This window comes from Crotalus tigris, unplaced genomic scaffold (assembly GCF_016545835.1).
Source record: "Crotalus tigris isolate CLP2741 ecotype Arizona unplaced genomic scaffold, ASM1654583v1 scf7180000017536.10889498, whole genome shotgun sequence".
Lineage (NCBI taxonomy): Eukaryota > Metazoa > Chordata > Lepidosauria > Squamata > Viperidae > Crotalus > Crotalus tigris.
Window position 1 is genome coordinate 199,361 of NW_024096460.1, and position 17,924 is coordinate 217,284.

Here is a 17,924-nt window from a genome sequence, read left to right on the forward strand (position 1 = left end):
TATCATGGTAATCATGGTCAGTGTGACTTCCATTGTCTAGTGACAAACTGCTGAGTAATATTCTAATATTCCCTAATATTCCCCCCACCTCCCTGAATCCTCCTTCTTATTCTTTTGTTTCTCTCCTAGATAAATATGCACACTCCTCAATAAAACCTAGCCACCTACAGCCACTCATCTTTTTTAAAATTAATTTGTATACCACCCCTCTCTCAAAAACTCAGGGTGGGTCACCACACTTTAGTCTTGTGTCATATCTGGAGAGATGACAGTAGAACCTGCTGCAGCTACACAGCTGCAATGGGAAAATTGAGTAAATTGAGTTGGACGTTTTCTATTCCCCTAAACTTACATTGATTATATCCTCAAGCTGGTCTTGAAAACCATGCCAAACTGAAAAGGAATGTCATATAATCACCCATCTGCACAAAGAACATGAGCCCGTATTCCTCCCCTTCCAAGGTAAGCACAAAGCCTTTTCCTTTTCCAAAAAGTATGTAGGTAATTCCAGTTATGTCCTCCCCCCCAACAGATTTTAAGAACTTGAAAAAATGCCAAGCCACAGCAGCCTTCCCAAGTAAACATTTCAAAAAATATTTATTTCCCTGCCTTATACATCTGGCAACATATGTTTTGGCCACAATAAAATGATCAGCCTTTCAGATAGTAATGAAAAATATTTTAGTGCAGAAAAAAAAAATCCACATTGCCCTTTCTTTTAATTTAAGCAATTAAATGCATAGTTTTCACCACTAGAGGGCTTCTTTGTCAAGGTTTTTGTTGGCAGAATGACGGAAAAACAGGAAAGTTGCTTCATCATTACATGTAATTCATGCCCTTAGCTCTAAAGCCTGGTGATTCATCCAGTATAATGAATATCTGCACATTCCATTTGCAACAGACAATAAAAGGAGCCTTCATGTTTACAGAAAACTTATCTGTAGCACCTGAACATTTTGAACAATCAATTATCATTATTTACATTTATTTTGTTTTGGTTATTGTGTCAAACAAAAATATCATTTTTAATAGGCTGTGTACACAAGGGGATGCTAGATGAGGGTTGAGAAAACCAGATAACCAAAAGATGACAGCACAGATTTATTTATTTGTTATTTATTTATTCAATTTGTATAGCTGCCCATCTCAAACAGTGATTCTGTGTTGCAAACAATCCTAAAAACAGTTAAAGCAGTATAAAAAAGAAATTGAATGCAGTTAGCAGCCAAGAGATATTATAATCCATCAAGGTCAACATAACCAGGAAATGTGGCCTTCACATACTCAGGACTCCAGGCCTGGGCAGGTAGGCAGGTTATTTAGACCTTCCAAAAGGCCAAAAGTGATGAGGCCATCTTAATCTCTGAATGCTCTAGAGCAGGGGTGTCAAACTGCTGGCCCGCGGGCCGGTTGCATCATGCAGAGGCCGCTCTCATCCCAGCTCCGGCAATGCAAACAAGTTGTGATACATCGCAACACGTCATGTGACGCAGCGAGTTTGACACCTGTGCTCTAGAAAGCAGGATCTATGGCAAAAAAAAGAGGCTTGTTTCCTGGTCCCTGTCAACTGACATTCCTTGACTAACATGACCCAGAGTATGCTTCTCCTGCCAAACTGGACTGGACGGGCAGAAACAACTGGGAAAAGATGGTCTCTGAGGTAACCCGATCCCAAGCCATGAAGGGCTTTAAAGGTGACAACCAACACCTTGAGTTAAACCCTGAGCAGTAGTGTTATATGTGCTAAATCAGACATGTCAAACTCGCGACATCACATGATGTCACGCAACATATCGGAGTTTTTTCGCCATTGCCAGCAATGGGGTGGACACAGCTTCGGTATGATGAAACCGGCCCACGGGCCGGCAGTTTGACACCCCTGTGCTAAATAGACAATACCATTTACAACCCATACAGCTGCTCTGTATAACAGCTGAAGGTTCTGAATGTTCCACAAAGACAGCCCCATTTAGAGCAGTAGTTCAAACAGGAAGTCATGAAGGCATGAGTGAAGGGGACAGAGCCTCCCAGTTCTGGAATGGGTGGAACTGACACACAGCCCAAAGATTTAATTTAATTTCAGGGAATATTTACTTCCCTGCCTTATACATTAATTATAATTAATTTAGATTTAGATTTCAGGTTTAGATTAAATTTAGAGATTTTTGCCTATCTTTGCTGACTTCTGTGTATCAATTAGATTTTGCAGCCCAAATGTTGAAGCACTACAATAAACTAGGATACCTATTCATATATAATGAAGGGACCCTAGGGGCAAAACATTGTTTAAAAAGTTCAAAAGAAAAAAAGGATAACCACTATGAAAAGGTAGAGATGTGAGCCTACAATTAAGCAAAGTAATATTGCTCACACAGGATGTTCCTTTAGTTTAAAAATACTGAACAATATACAGTCTGGCTATATGCTCTTCATTAAAAGGTTGTTTGTGTCTGTTCCATTATAAATACTGTTGGAATATTCATGAACAGGAAGAGTCATGTGGTAACTCAGTCAGCCAATGTGAGGAAAGTGCTACTGAGACTGTGCAAAAGAGTATTGAGTTAGGAGCTGGATTTCCAGTCTCAAGTTTTGTCTCTGGTCTGTCTCTGTAAGAAGTCTTCATTAAGCTATGTTGCTGTAAAGGAGAATGGTATTGTAAATATTTTTATATAAATATAAAGTTATTTGAATCAGCTAAATGCAGTCAACTGTGAGAGCTTCTGATTTATTTTTCACCAATAGAGAAATTAAAATTCTCTAACAAATACTGTATATGATTTGCTGTCCATTTGATCAGTTGGAAAGAGAATTGAACTATCATTGCTATATTTAAAAATGTCAATATTCTGAAGACATTGGTTTCAAAACATTTGAGGCCCTAGAAAATTGTGGATCAGAGCCTCAAACATCAACCAAGTCAGAAACATGATATTAATTATAATATAATTGGGGCAAATGTCCCTCAAAATATACAAGATAATATTTTACTATTTGAAAAAAAACCAAAACAAGATATGATTTGTCTACAAAAAGCACATACAATATAAGGAAGAAGAAATAAAATATGTAATATGTGGTTCCTTGATTAGGCTGTTGTTTACTTTTAGCTTGTCTGTCTATATTGATAATTCCTTAATTGGGATATTGTTTACTTCTTGATTGTTGGTCTAGTGCAGGGGTAGGCAACCTTGGCTCTTTTATGACTCATGGACTTCAACTCCCAGAATTCCTGAGCCAGCCAGTTGAAGTCCATGAGTCATAAAAGAGCCAAAGTTGCCTACCCCTGGTCTAGTGTTAGAGAGGGATCTCGGAATCCTAGTGGACAATCACTTAAATATGAGCCAGCAGTGTGCTGCAGCTGCCAAAAAAGCCAACACAGTCCTGGGCTGCATTAACAGAGGGATAGAATCAAGATCACGTGAAGTATTAATTCCACTTTACAATGCCTTGGTAAGGCTACACTTGGAATACTGCATCCAGTTTTGGTCACCACGATGTAAAAAAGATGTTGAGACTCTAGAAAGAGTACAGAGAAGAGCAACAAAGGTGATTTGGGACTGGAGGCTAAAACATATAAGGAATGGTTGCTGGAATTGGGTATGTCTAGTTTAACGAAGAGAAGGACGAGGGGGGACATGATAGCAGTGTTCTAATATCTCAGGGGCTGCCACAAAGAAGAGGGAGTCAAGCTATTTTCCAAAGCGTCTGAAGGCAGGACAAGAAGCAACGGATGGAAACTAATCAAGTTGAGAAGCAATCTAGAACTAAGGAGAAACTTCCTGACAGTTAGAACAATTAAACAATGGAACAACCTGCTTCCAGAAGCAGTGAATGCTCCAACACTGGAAGTTTTTAAGAAGAGACTGGACAGCCATTTGTCCAAAATGGTGTAGGGTTTCCTGCCTGAGTAGGGGGTTGGACTAGATGACCTCCAAGATCCCTTCCAACTTTACTACTATTATTATTAAATCTAAATGGGCTATTTATCTATATTTAGATTGTGATCAGCTTCACCAACTGTCACACACTGGGCTCTCCTCATCTAAACTGCCCTACCAAACTTGTGACATGCAACTATCATATTAAAAAAAAGTCCTGCCTCTCCCCCAAAGGGATTATTGACATTTTAATTCTTACTCAGTGCAAGAAAATGGCCATGGCTCCTAAAATTGCAGGACAACTTCACCACTCATGATTTAATCAAGAAAAATTAAGACTTAGTAGTTGTAAATTAGCCAACATAATTGGAACTCTGCTATAAAAAGTATTTCACAAGTGGTTTGTACAGCTTCACTGGGTTTATCTCAAGAAACAAACTTTCTGACGCTATTTTAAGTAGGCTGTCAGGTTATAAATTCATTATTCATAGCACTGTAGAGATTAGGGCCCTGTTTTCATGTCATCAAGACAAACTAATAGACTAGCAAGAAAGAACAACAGGTCCCTTCCAACTTTATTATTATTATTATGGATCATCGCACAGTCAGCCAGATGTTCAGACTGGATTTGGCATTTTGTCTACCTATCGAGTCCTTACCCGGGACCTGGGATAGGCAGATGTGGATGTTTGATGGTATTACAGATATCATCGCAGGATGGAAGCAGTTCCTAGTAAGGCCGCCTTTTGCAATTGACTAATAGCGAATTTGTCAATGCCAATGGTGTTCAAGTGGTGCTCCAGTTGTTTTGGGATTGCACCCAATGAGCCTATTACTATTGGTACTACCCTTGCTTGCTTTTGCCACAGTCTTTCTATTTCTATTTGTAGGTCTTTGTATTTTGTTATCTTCTCCATTTCTTTCTCTTCTATTCTGCTGTCTCCAGGCACTGCCACGTCCAATATCCAGACTTTTTTGTCTTTCTTATCGACAATTGTTAAGTCTGGGGTGTTATGTTGCAGGTGCTTGTCTGTTTGAATTCTGAAGTCCCAGAGCAGTTTAATTTTATCATTTTCTATGACTTTCTCTATTTTATGATCCCACCAGTTTTTGCTTACAGGCAAATGGTATTTTTTGCAGATCTTCCAATGCACCATTGTTGCTACTTTGTCATGCCGCTGCTTGTAATCAGTTTGTGCAATCTTCTTGCAACAGCTTACCTAGTGGTCCACTGTTTCTTCAGCTTCTTTGCATAGGCGGCACTTACTGTCTTCTTCTTCTTCTTCTTCTTCTTCTTCTTCTTCTTCTTCTTCTTCTTCTTCTTCTTCTTCTTCTTCTTCTTCTTTTTCTTCATAGTAATAGTAGTAAAGTTGGAAGGGACCTTGGAGGTCATCTAGTCCAACCCCCTGCTCAGGCAGGAAACCCTACACCATTTCGGACAAATGGCTGTCCAGTCTCTTATTCCTTTGAAGACGTTGCTGATAGTTTCGTGCTTTCTCTAGCTAGTCTTTTTTTATTATGAAAAAGGAGTCATCTATGTACTGTATCCATAGTTTAGGTTGTTTGTGTGGGAGTGCTGTAGATTCCAGATGTTGCATTACAATCTCAGCTATGTGTCCTGAAAGTAGTGACCCCATGGTATTCCTTTGATTTGTTGATATATTTGTCCATTAAACTGAAAGTATGTGGTCAGGCACAGGTTATTAAAGTCCATGATTCTGGATATATCAATCTTGGTATATTTAGTTAGGTCAGTGTTCTATGTAGTAGTGTTGTCATGGATTCTTTTGCTAGTTCTGGATCTATGGATATGAAGAATGAGACCATGATTTCATTAAATGAGACCATGATTTCATCTTCGTCTATGTCGGATTTATAATCCTTTGGAGGCACTGTAATGGGGAATTGAGGGAGTATTCACTTCTCTCTGTGAGGTGTCCAAGCTTACATATTTGTCAGTTCTTTAACATTGTTGTAATTTGAGTTCATGGATGGGTTCTTGCTGAAATCCCTTTGTGTTATCCTTTGAATCAACAATTCTTACAGTACCAAGTGAGTTTCCTTCCATACTTAACAAAATCAATTTTAGCTACAAATTTTGGAATTTAATTTTTGTTGTCGTAAATAGCAAAAGGGTGATTAAAATTTTGATTATAGAAAGCTATAAAGGGTCAAGGTAAATTTGAAATAAGATGTTTAAATTAATTATAAAGAATCCTTTCCATGAGAAAATGCTTTTGTTTTGATTTTTTTTAAAACTAAGGTTTAGGAAACTAGAGGAAACTAAAAATTACAATTGAAGTCGAAGAACTTAAACTCAACTTACAAGTACAGAATGAAGCAATTTTTTTAACATTGCACATTGAAGGATATTTGAATATTTGAACAATGAACCCAGAAATTAATTTTAATAGTATCTGACTATAGATTTACTTATTAAATAAATATATTTATGATAAATAGGTAGGTGATTATATATTAAACATATTGCTGCCCTCCTCACACATAGGTGACATAGATAGATTGTGTCTAAAACAGCGGTTCTCAACCTATGGGTCGCGACCCCATTTGGGGTCGATCGACCATTTTAAGGGGGTCGTGAAACAACGCGATCCGCCATTTCCCCCCCCCAGGGGGCGCGTTCGTGTGACGGGGTCGCCGTCACACGAAGATTGAGAATCGCTGGTCTAAAAGATATGGAAAAGGAACAAGTTCTATCTGGCGAAACTAAGACTGACATAATTTTATTAAAGTTTTGAAGAATTTTGTGAGAAGAGACAACAAAGGAAATCAAGTTCTACAACATTATTTTAAGGGAGTATAACATCAAGATTGTTAGAAATAAAAAGAAGGAATGTAACTGGTTTATTTGAACAAGGTTAAAATAAATATGTTATCTCTGGCGACAATGGACTGTTGCCGACAACAGGACTGAAATGACGATGCCTTACAAGTTTGTAGATAAGAGATGGGATGTGGGTAGAAGAGACTACCGTATTTGTTGAATTTTAAGAGAAGGCGATTAGTAATTAAAATTGTTTGTACTTGTGATAAAGGTGGTAAGTCATTTCTTTATATATTTCTTTATTTACTATATTTTTTTCTATTATTCTCTTTTTTCTTTCTTGCCGCACCTTCTAATCATTATTTTTATTCTACTCTTTCTTTATATTTATTTGTATTATTTTTTGTAATTTTAATCTTTAATAAAGGTTTTATACTGTAAGAAAATAATGAGGAAAATATGTTGAATTCATCTATAGGAAGGATTTGTTGAATGCACAAGAAGGAAAAAAAGTGAATTTTGAAGGTTTTGTTCTTGGTCTTAGGTTTCTTACTGAAGAAAGAAAAGCTTCTGGAACTGTTTTTACTACAGTATTATCAGTCTAAAGCTGCAACAGGTTTTTCCTGTCATAGCAGTCCTGTGTATTTCACAAGGCGCTCATTAAGTAACCCTTAATTTATTTATATGCATATTCAAATACTGGTGAGGTAATATTTACATAACTTGAGTTTGGGTATGTAGATATGTTGTAATTAATTAGGTGTGGTGAAAGAGTTCTCAACTATTGCATTATCCAGAAAGCTGTTCAGAAAACTGAGGAGCAATTACACACTTCTTCTATCATCGTTTATAATATGCCAACAAATACAGAAATGGAAATGGAGAATGTTATTTTTATACCAGGAGTCCTCAACCTTGGCAACTTTAAGACTTGTGGACTTCAACTCCCAGAATTCCTCAGCCAGCTTGAAGTCCACAAGTCTTAAAGTAGCCATGGTTGAGGCTCTATTCCATCTCCAAAGTGAAATACTATGGCCAATTAACTCTCTTGCACTTTGGAATCTGATATTAGTTCATGAAATCTACATGAGAAACATGTACTTTGCTCTTGTAACTAGACTGAAGATCAAACAAATAGTAGAAGACCTGTATAGGTTCCATCTGATAATATTTTGAATAGCTTTCTCCATATATATTTTTTAATTGAGACATCTTATTGGTTTTTAAGTACTTTATAAGGAGTATAACCAATGTTTTGAATAAAACCCTTTCATGTAACTAATTTAATTTCAGCTAACTTTTAGTTCTGAGTACCCGCTTCTCTTTTTTTCCACATTGCTAATTAAATTTAATAAGAACCCATTTGGCCTAGTGGTTAAGTTATCACGCTAAAAACCGGGAGACCATGAGTTCTAGTCCCACCTTAGGCTCCCAGCCAAATAGATGACTCTTGGCCAGTCACTCTGTTTCAGCCCACTCTGTTTCAAGAAGAAGGTAATGACAAACCATTTATGAAAAGCCCTGCCAAGAAAACTTCAGGTACATACACACACACACACACACACACACACACACACACAGAGAGAGAGAGAGAGAGAGAGAGAGAGAGAGTGAGAGAGAGAGAGAGATTTGAATTTAAGAATTTCCAAACTGGAGGTGAAGAACAAGTAGAATCTAAAAAACTATATTTTTCAATTGTTTTAATCAACAGTATCCATGTATTCCATCAACTCAATATATAATAAACTATAAGAATGTTGTTTGCATACAGCATTGAGGGACCATTTGTTTTTGCCCTTTCAAGTTAGAGCTGATAAATGGAGAAACAACTTAAACTTTGTATATACTTTTTAAAAATCTTCTGTTCTGACAAATATAAGTATATACAAATATATATATAAGTATATACTAATTGCCCCTCTAGCTAGTAAAATAGGATATAATGACCAGCAGTATACACAATTTTTAACTTTCTGATATTAATCCTGAAATTATAAGATTGCCAAGTTCTGTGTGGTGGCAGACAAAATTAGACAACAGATAACCAAGTGAAATTTAATGTGTTTGAGTAGAGCTTTGCCTCAGCATTACCCACTGGTCATTTTTTTTTTTTTGTCTACTACTGTACCTTCCTCAGATGTGTCAGGAGCTCTACAATTCTATAGTTTAGGTTAGTTTTAACTAATAAGAATATTAGCCTATTGTAGTAATCACTCCTTAGTCATTGAAGGGTGCAAAGAAATGGCCACTTACTACGCAGCCTTTATTGTTTTTATAGAGGTTTGCAAATAGCAAAAGATACAGCATGGCAACAGCATTTCATTGGCTAAAATCCTTTACCAATCCTCAAGAGTAAAAAGCTAGAGGCCATAAACAGGAAAACTCATTGTTCACCGACTAGCCTTATCAAATTGGCAAGGTCACACAAACCTGCGTACTGTCACGTCACCATGGTGATGTGGGGGGGGAGAAGATGCATAACAAAGGCACAAGCATTGGTAGGGCAGTTTTCTGCTCGCAACTTTCGCCTGTCTGTTATCCCTACAGCCTATTTTTCTATGTGTCACTCCTTATTTATTTTTGGATGCTCTGGATATCTGAAAACTATTTTTTCTTCTTTCTTTCTGCTGGTTAATAACTGCATTCAAGTTATTTGATTTGAATTGAATTTTGGGTATCATTTTCCTCTTTTGATGGTTGATTGTTTGTATAAGATACAGGCTGGTCATGGTAATTCATAAATGGTCAGCCTATATCTTATAGAAAAAATAATCTTGATGGGGTAATAACTTCTGGCAAGAAGAAATGATTCAGTTCCTCCTGTCATTCCCTCTAGTTGTGTTTAAATTTTTAAGTTTAAAATTTGAATGCAGCTGTGTCTGTAAGAAGTCATAAAGGTATCAAACTAGTGGTATATTCATCATGGCAACAATTTGCAAAGGACCCAATTTATACACTTCCATAACGATAGCTGACAAAAATGTCATAAATATTATGATGTATATGTTATCCGCTCTCACCTTGCGCCTACAAATGCCTGAGTTTTAAGGTGCTAGTCAATCATGTTCATGTAATACCACATCAAGTTGCATCCTTAAAAATTCTCACATGACTATAGACTTACTGTACATGTTAATATATTGAAGATCATCCATGAAGGGCAAAAGCTTATAAATAGCTCACTATTGCAATTCTCTTTTATTCTACATGATGAAATTTTTCAAATGCTTGGATTTAACAAAACTGTTTCAATTGTTGCAATGTAAAAGAGTTATTCATATGTGAATCCCCTTTGCAATCTATTTATGCAAAAGGAGTTTTTCATTCATTCATGATGGAAGTTGGGTAACTTGAATAACCACTTTTCACAAGGGCTTCCCTATATTTTATAAAGCCAGATGCTCTAGAGAGATAAGCTGGTTGACACCATTTGTCATTTTGCATATAACTGAAAACACTTAAAAAATTTTAAGCAAGGCATGGCATTTCCTGCCATTGTATTCAAGCTATCCTGGGTGATGCTATTTCTGTCTCAACAGTTATATGATAAAAAGGAAGTGATTTTTTTATTGACAGGATATTTTCAATAAGCCAATATATTTCTAGGAGCTTAGAAACAGAATTGACTATCTTCTATGTAGTATTCCAATGTCAATGTATATATTTCTTGCATGTTAAATTTTCCAATGATTTCAGGAGGTACATGTAAAATTTTAGATCCACACCTGACAACTCATGTCATGTTGGATCATTGTTTCAGAGATAGTTCCTTACCTAAACAAGAAATAGAATAACTATGGCCAGGCAAAAAAATCAATGGAAACAGGAATGACTTCCAGGTTCCAGGTGGGAAGCTGCTAAGAGGCATTGGAAATCTTCCCTTCCCTTCCCTTCCCTTCCCTTCTCTCTTTTTTCCTGCCACACTGAGTTTAGATTTCCTGCTGGCTTCCCCATTGTTTAATAAAAAAAATAATGGACACAGAATGGAATGTTATGAAGAAATTATGTAAAAGGAGTCAGGACTCACCTTGCCAGTCTGTCCATCTGGAGGATAATTGTTTTTGAAAACCAAACATGACAGGATCAAATTTGGAGATAGATGCCTTTAAAAATTAGCAAGATCCAGCCAAAATCCGCAGAAGAAAAAAATCCAGAAAAAAAATGTTAATCTCTATCAGAAAAACACTTGTGTAGTGGCTCAAATTGTTGCCAGCATCTCCATTCTAAGCGTCCCTCCCCTTTCTTTCCTGATCACATGACTTTATTTTCATAAGGTGAAGGATGTTTCAGAATTGAGGGACATTTATGTAACTTTTTACACATTCTCATTTTAATTTTTAAAAGTTAAAGCAGTCAAATCCTTTTATTATATGAAAATGTATTCTTGTAGTTATGACACTTTTAACATTTATGTTTGAGTTTAAAATGTTAAATAGCACATGGATGGATGGATAAATTGCTTTGGCACAAGAACTTTGACAAGCATGAAATCATGATGGTGGGGGAGAGAAGACTGAAATATTATGACAGGACAATATAAAAGGGAACCTAAAACACCATTAGATTCAATGTTGCATGGCTGATTCTGTTGAAAAGTAACTAATGATGAAACTTCAGTGGGAGTCAGTCAGAGTAAAATATCCAAGCCCAAATCTTGCAAACCGCCAGGCCAGCCCACACAAAGAAAACTGCTTTGTTAACATTCATGGACAGAATGCACACCTGTGCATCAGTCAATCTCCACTTCCCTAAAAAGTCTTCTCTTCTCTTATCAGAAGCATGCCCAGCAACATAAAGGATAGCACAGTATTAAAGGAAAATATTCTGAATGGAAGACTTCACAGCATTAAGAAATCTTAGAATGGTAAGTAGCTAATAATATATACAATAGGGATAGGAGGGGAGGATGGACATTTGACTGTAAGGAGATAGAAATGCAACTGGTAGGATGCTATTGTCCAGCATGGGGATTGAGGGGAAAGAAACGTTGGGATAAAGACTTTTATCATATATTTCCAAAAGGAAATGCAAGAAGCCGTGTACCCTTAATAGGAAAAAGGAATGTTGGAAATCATCCAGAGAGGGTTAGAGAGCATCTCCTTGTATTCTCCTAGGAGCAGATGAATTGCCAAGTTCCCTTTCTCTCATATGCAACTCTTTAAAAACTCAGATTCTTCCCATCTTGCCATATAAATGTTAAAGATGAAAAACCTTCAGGAAAAAGTAGCAGACATAATTCAGATGGTTATGAATCCATAATCAACCAAATCCAGTTTTTAAAGCTCTCTTCTCAGAGAGTTGTGCCTAGTTGATCAAATTTGTCCGGTTTCTATCATCTATGCCAGCGGTTCTCAACCTGTGGGTCGCGACTTTTTTGGGGGTCAAACGACGCTTTCACAAGGGTCACCTAAGACCATCGGAAAACACATATTTCCGATGGTCTTTAGAAACTGAGACACCGCTCCTCTATCTGGCTGCCGCCGCTGCCCTTCTCCGCCGCCCTCCTTCTCCTCCTCCGCCTCCAGGGTGCCCTTCTCCTCTGACAGCGCCTGCTCCTGCCGCTGCAGAGCCATCGGGCGCACCCCCGATGCCGCCCTGGGCTGGCTCAGTGGCTGGTCCGAGCTGAGCCGAGTCTGGGCCGTTGCTGGCACTGCCGCTGGGCTGCTCCGCTGCTGCTGCCTCTGCCGGCTGAGCTGAGCTGCAGTGCTGAGCTGGTCTCCACGCCTCCTGGTTGCCTGGCCGCGGTCCGCCCTCGGCCGCCCTCTGCACCACGCAAGAGCGTCCCCCACGCCGCCCGGCCAGCCTCCCTCATCGTCGGAAGCCACCTCAGCCCTCTGGCGCCTGGCACAGCCGTGGGGCTGCCGAGCAGGATCGGCTCCTTCCCAGCTTGCCAGGCTCCGGGCCTCGGAAGCGGCTGGGGGCAGGGAAGAGGGCAAGGCGGTGGCGATGCCCGCATGTGCATCGGAGGCCAGCCGGCCGGGCTGGGAGGGGAGAAGTGGCGCCTTCCGAGAGGGAGCTGGCGCTCCGGCCGCGCCCCTCTCACGTGCAATGGGCTGCGTGGCATGGAAAGGGGCTCCTGTGACCCTACTGCTGCAATGGCGCTCAGGAGGCTGGAGGGGAGAGCAGGTCCCAGGGGGGCGGCTGGGAGAGGGCAAGAGGTGCCGGGATGAGGATGGGGGGCTCCAGGTTGGTGGGTGTGAGAGGGCAGCCGGCGGCTCTGAGGGGCACAGATCCTCCGTGCAGCTTCCGAGGCTCCGGATGTGCCGCCGCTTGGCTCTCCACCAGGCTCTCTGCCAGAGCCTCCCCCCCTCCCCGGGCAATTGTGCGGAGGTGCTTCTGCATCCTTGGCAGCGCCTCCCTCCTTCAATCTCCTTCCTTCTCCATCTCCTTCCTTTCTTCTTCAATCTTCCTTCCTTCTCCATCTCCTTCCTTTCCCCTTCAATCTTCCTTCCTTCCATCTCAATCTCCATTCCTTGGTAGGTGTGAGAGGGCAGCCGGCGGCTCCGAGGCGCTTGGATCCTCCACGCAGCTTCGGGGCCCCCGGATGTGCCACCGCTTGGCTCTCCACCAGGCTCTCTGCCAGAGCCTCCCCCCTCCCTGGGCAATTGTGCGGGGCTGCTTGTGCGTCCTTGGCAGCGCCTCCCCCCTTCAATCTCTCTCTCTCTCCTTCCTTCCTTCCTTCCTTCCCCCTTCAATCTCTTTCCTTGTCCATCTTCTTCCTTCCCCCTTCAATCTCCTTCCTTTCCCCTTCAATCTTCCTTCCTTCCTTCCATCTCCATCTCCATCCCTTCCCCTTCAATCTCTCTTTTTTCTTCCTTCCTTCCTCCTTCAATCTGCTTCCTTCTCCATCTCCTTCCTTTCCCCTTTATCTTCCTTCCTTCTCCATCTCCTTTCCCCTTCAATCTTCCTTCCTTCCATCTCCATCTCCATCCCTTCCCCTTCATTCTCTCTCTCCTTCCTTCCTTCCTTCCTTCCTTCCTTCCTTCCTTCCTTCCTTCCTTCCTTCCTTCCTTCCCCCTTCAATCTCCTTCCTTCTCCATCTCCTTCCTTTCCTCTTCAATCTTCCTTCCTTCTCCATCTCCTTCCTTTCACCTTCAATCTTCCTTCCTTCCTTCCTTCCTTCCTTCCTTCCTTCCTTCCTTCCTTCCTTCCTTCCTTCCTTCCTTCCTTCCTTCCCCCTTCAATCTCCTTCCTTCTCCATCTCCTTCCTTTCCCCTTCAATCTTCCTTCTTTCCTTCCTTCCCCTTCCCTCTCTCCCAACATTTTTGAGCAAGGAAGAGTAAGAGTAAGATTCTCCAGCAAGCATTGCTATATTGTTTTTGTGATTAATCACTATGCTTTAATTATGTTCAATTCGTAACAATGAAAATACATCCTCCATATCAGATATTTACATTACTATTCATAACAGTAGCAAAATTACAGTTATGAAGTAACAATGAAAATAATTTTATGGCTGGAGGTCACCACAACATGAGGAACTGTATTAAAGGATCGCGGCATTAGGAAGGTTGAGAACCACTGTTTTAAATCTTATTCTAAAAGTCAAGGATGGATGCATTTGCTCGCCCTTGTCTAGTGAAAGGCATTTACTAGATCATTTCTATTCCATGTGCGGGTCTGAATCCTGACAGCACAGTATCCAGGCAATCCATTTTCTCTAGAATATTTGATTCAGTACCATTGTTCCAATAGCCTTCTGCTAAAAGGAAAGGCTGTAAAATGGGCAGTAGTAGTTCAATGCTTCAGGGTCTAGATAGGGCCTTTAAGAATAAAGTGTACTATAGCTACCTTTAAGAACACCAATAGAGCGTTCTCTCACAATGAGCAATTAACAGTCTCCCTGATTCTGAAAGTCACCTTATCTCTAGCTACATATCTGATGAAATTAAGAGGGGGAGTGTTATGTATTGAATATATATGAAGTTGTGTTAATCCCTGCTAAAGTGAAACTAACTTAACTTCAGCTGCTTGTGAAGCTAAAATGAAACTAACCTTTAGATGACCCTGACTGTTAACTCCAACTATTTTGAAGGGAAACTTTGAACATTCATATTTGGGTGGGTTTTTCAAGTATTGTGATTGGTTAAGACCCTGTGGGCTTAAAGTATAAATTACAGGCAATTGTCTGCAGTTCTCCAGTTCTAGTTTGAGTCAATAAATAACTTGTAACTATGCTGGTCTGCTCCTTGCCTATTGAAACCCACTACACAATAGGGAGGGAGGCAGCCTCAGGTGGCAGACAATACCCTAGAGCAGACATGTCAAACACAAGGCCTGGGGCCCAGATACGGCCCATAAAGTGATTTCATGTGGCCTGTGAAGCCATCCTGGAAAGAGTGAGGGAATGGCCCCCACTGCCTTGGCCCTGGCCCAGGCCAGCCAGGAGCCAATGTACAATTTTGTGGTGGCCATCTATGCTGAAACATATTCAGTCTTAGCTCCACAAGGCCGTCTGGAAACAGCGAGGAACTAGCCCCTGCCTCATCGACCACGCCCCCTGGGTGCATACTGGGGAAGTGTCACCCTTTGTGAGGAATGAAGAAATGCACCATCGCTTGGAAGTGGCCAGGTGAGGGCCATGTGCTGGCCACTTCCAGGCGATGGTGCATTTCTTCATTCCTCATGAAGGGTGACACCTCCCCAGCTGCGTTTCTTGCCTATTTTTCTCTCAAATATTTTCCCACCACTCTGTACTTAGGAAAGAAGGAAGGAAAGAAGGAAAGGAGAGGGAGGGTCTGAGGGAAGTCCTACCTTAGTTCTGCCCTGCTGCCCTTTCACCATCCCCTTGCCCCCTCCTCCTGGCCTATCCTGGGGTCTCCCATCCTATTGCTAAGGAAGCTTTGGATACAAAGCCGGGTCTCCTTCCACAGAGAGGGAATGGGCCTCTCTCTGACTCTGTCCTTGTACCCATCATGAACAACCTGGCTAAGGAGAGCAAGCGCAGCAGCAGCCTTGAGGAGGAGATAAGTGCAGCTGGGTGCCCCCTTGGGAAAGTGGGGCTGGGCTTGGTGCCGCAGGTGCTCGAGGGCCTGGCTGGGCATTTGACCTCTGCTGCCCAAGGCTCCGGGAAGCCCGCGCCACCATCCAGTCCCCCCTGCATGGCCTGAGAGGAACAGCGAGGCTCCTCCAGTGGACTATGCCTTGACACTTGCCCTGGTCCCACCCCCTTCTGCCAAAGACCATCAGATCTGTCCCACTCCTGCCCAGGCCCCCACAGGCACCCTTGATTCGAACGATGTAGAGCTGACCACGCCCACCCAGTAGGCCACACCCACTCCATCCACGCCCACCCAGTAGGCCACACCCACCTGCCCCCCTGAGGGCAACCGCAATGCTGATGCCGCCCTCAGTGAAATTGAGTTTGACACCCTTGCCCTAGAGAATATCCTGTCACAGAGGTCACATATCAAAAGGAATCTCAGGTAACAAAACGATGTCCAAGTCCTTATTATGGACCTTATTCACATGGAACCAAGACTTAAGCAAATCTGGGTGACTTTGTTAATGAAATAATGTGCTAATTGACCAGAAACTGGGTAGGAACTCTTGATGTTGTTTTTTTCCCTAACAATGAATTGACAATCTGAAATACAACTAACAGAATGAGAACTCTGACACAATAAGAGAGGATACATAATGCTGTTTTATCGTTCTTATGGCGAAAGTATTGGTCTGAATGTGGGCGTGAAGTTATGCTCAGGCATATTCATTCCTTGACCACCTGCACCAGCACTCTCGATTTCACTTCTGCCAGTTTATCTCCTGCAGTCTCCCAGTAAATCAACAAACGATCTAAGACTGACCCACTGAGAGAAGCTACAATTTTATCAAGGGTTCAGTATATTGTTGTCGCTAGCCCAGTTGGGTTGAATCCCAAGATTTTGGGGGTTTTTTTTTATTCAGAAGCAATAACCATACAGAATGAGCATTTAGGGCTTTATTCCAAAGCAGTATAAGGAAATAAATAATAACAGGACATGACATAATGTAACATTTTAAGAATATTCAGAAATTCTGAGACGTATAACAGGATAATAATCAACTAACATTGAAGAATAATGAAGATTATAATTTTTTTCATTCATTTCATTTCATTCATCCGTTCACTCAAATTTATAGAGCCAATCTCTTGGAAAACTGTCAGGCAGATAAGAGGAGGGATCAAGCCTTGAGTCATTGCATAGCCACAAGAAACCTAGGGTTGACCACCACCACCTCAATTTCCATGGGACCTTATCTGTTTGTTCCCAAGAAAAGAAAAGCAGCCTGGGGAGATTCCTGTAATATAGATAGAATAGCATAAAGTTATCAATTTGAACTTTTCACTTGTGGATCTGATTGCTTGCGCCTGACACAACTTCACATTTGTGACTAAGACAGCTATAAAAGAATATTCAAGAATACTGAAGAACACAATATGACAATTAAGCAAAGCTTGTACATTCCTTTACCAGTCAGGGAATCTGAGATATGATGTTAGGAGGAGCCTTTCAAAACCAGCAAACATGCAACATCCTCCCAGTTAGGTCTGCATTAAAGTTCCATCCTGTGGGAATTTTGATTAAGTTATTTCTGCTCTGAACCACCCTCACTCTAACCCCTTTTTGATTATGTTATCTCACAGGAGTTTACCAAGGAAAAATTCTTCATATCTTGGAGTGCTACTTGGTTTGAATGTTGTGTTTAGTTCTATCAAAAATGAGACCATCCAAGTTAAAAAGGACTGTATGCCATATGGCCATCTGTTTTCTGAAGTTTTTCAATTGACAATACAAAAGATGATCCTACATTATACAGATGATCTACAAAGGGCAAACCAAAGTATAACTTAAGTATAACTGTTTAGTAATTAAAATAAATGCTGATTTAATTCTATATTACACTCAATCGTTACATGGGAATATGTACCATGCACCTAAAGGAATCTAATTCATCTTCCTCCCCAGTCTTCATATGAACACCACGAGGTCATCCCAGAATGACAACAGCAAATCAGGTCTTCAGCAGATTCACCTGCCAGATTGTAAGGAAACTCTCCAAGCACCATCAGAAACCATTAGGATCCATGAAGTATCTGAGGCAAATCATTGGATTTGGTCTATCCATATGAACATCTCAGATGGCAATCATTTACACTTGGGTCAGGAAATAATCCAACCATTGCAAAAGAAGAGTAGTAATGTTCCATATATCCAGATCACATAAACCCTTTTTTTAAAAGAAGGGCAAGGTCCAAAGTGTGTTCTACATTGCTGAAC

At 40.7% G+C, this 17,924-nt stretch overlaps 1 protein-coding gene across 2 annotated transcripts in view; it reads left to right on the plus strand.

Moving 5' to 3' along the window:
• The first annotated feature begins 2,610 nt into the window (after positions 1-2,610).
• Positions 2,611-17,924, plus strand: part of LOC120311999 (pancreatic lipase-related protein 2-like) — a 38,275-nt gene continuing 22,961 nt past the window's right edge. The window contains exons 1-2 of one of the 2 annotated variants that reach the window (XM_039352218.1): positions 2,611-2,650; positions 11,439-11,527. In XM_039352218.1, the coding sequence (XP_039208152.1) occupies positions 11,492-11,527 (36 nt within the window). In that variant the 5' untranslated portion in view covers positions 2,611-2,650; positions 11,439-11,491. Of the gene's footprint in view, positions 2,651-11,395; positions 11,528-17,924 lie in introns of those variants that run through there. The other variant, XM_039352373.1, reaches the window with a different exon arrangement.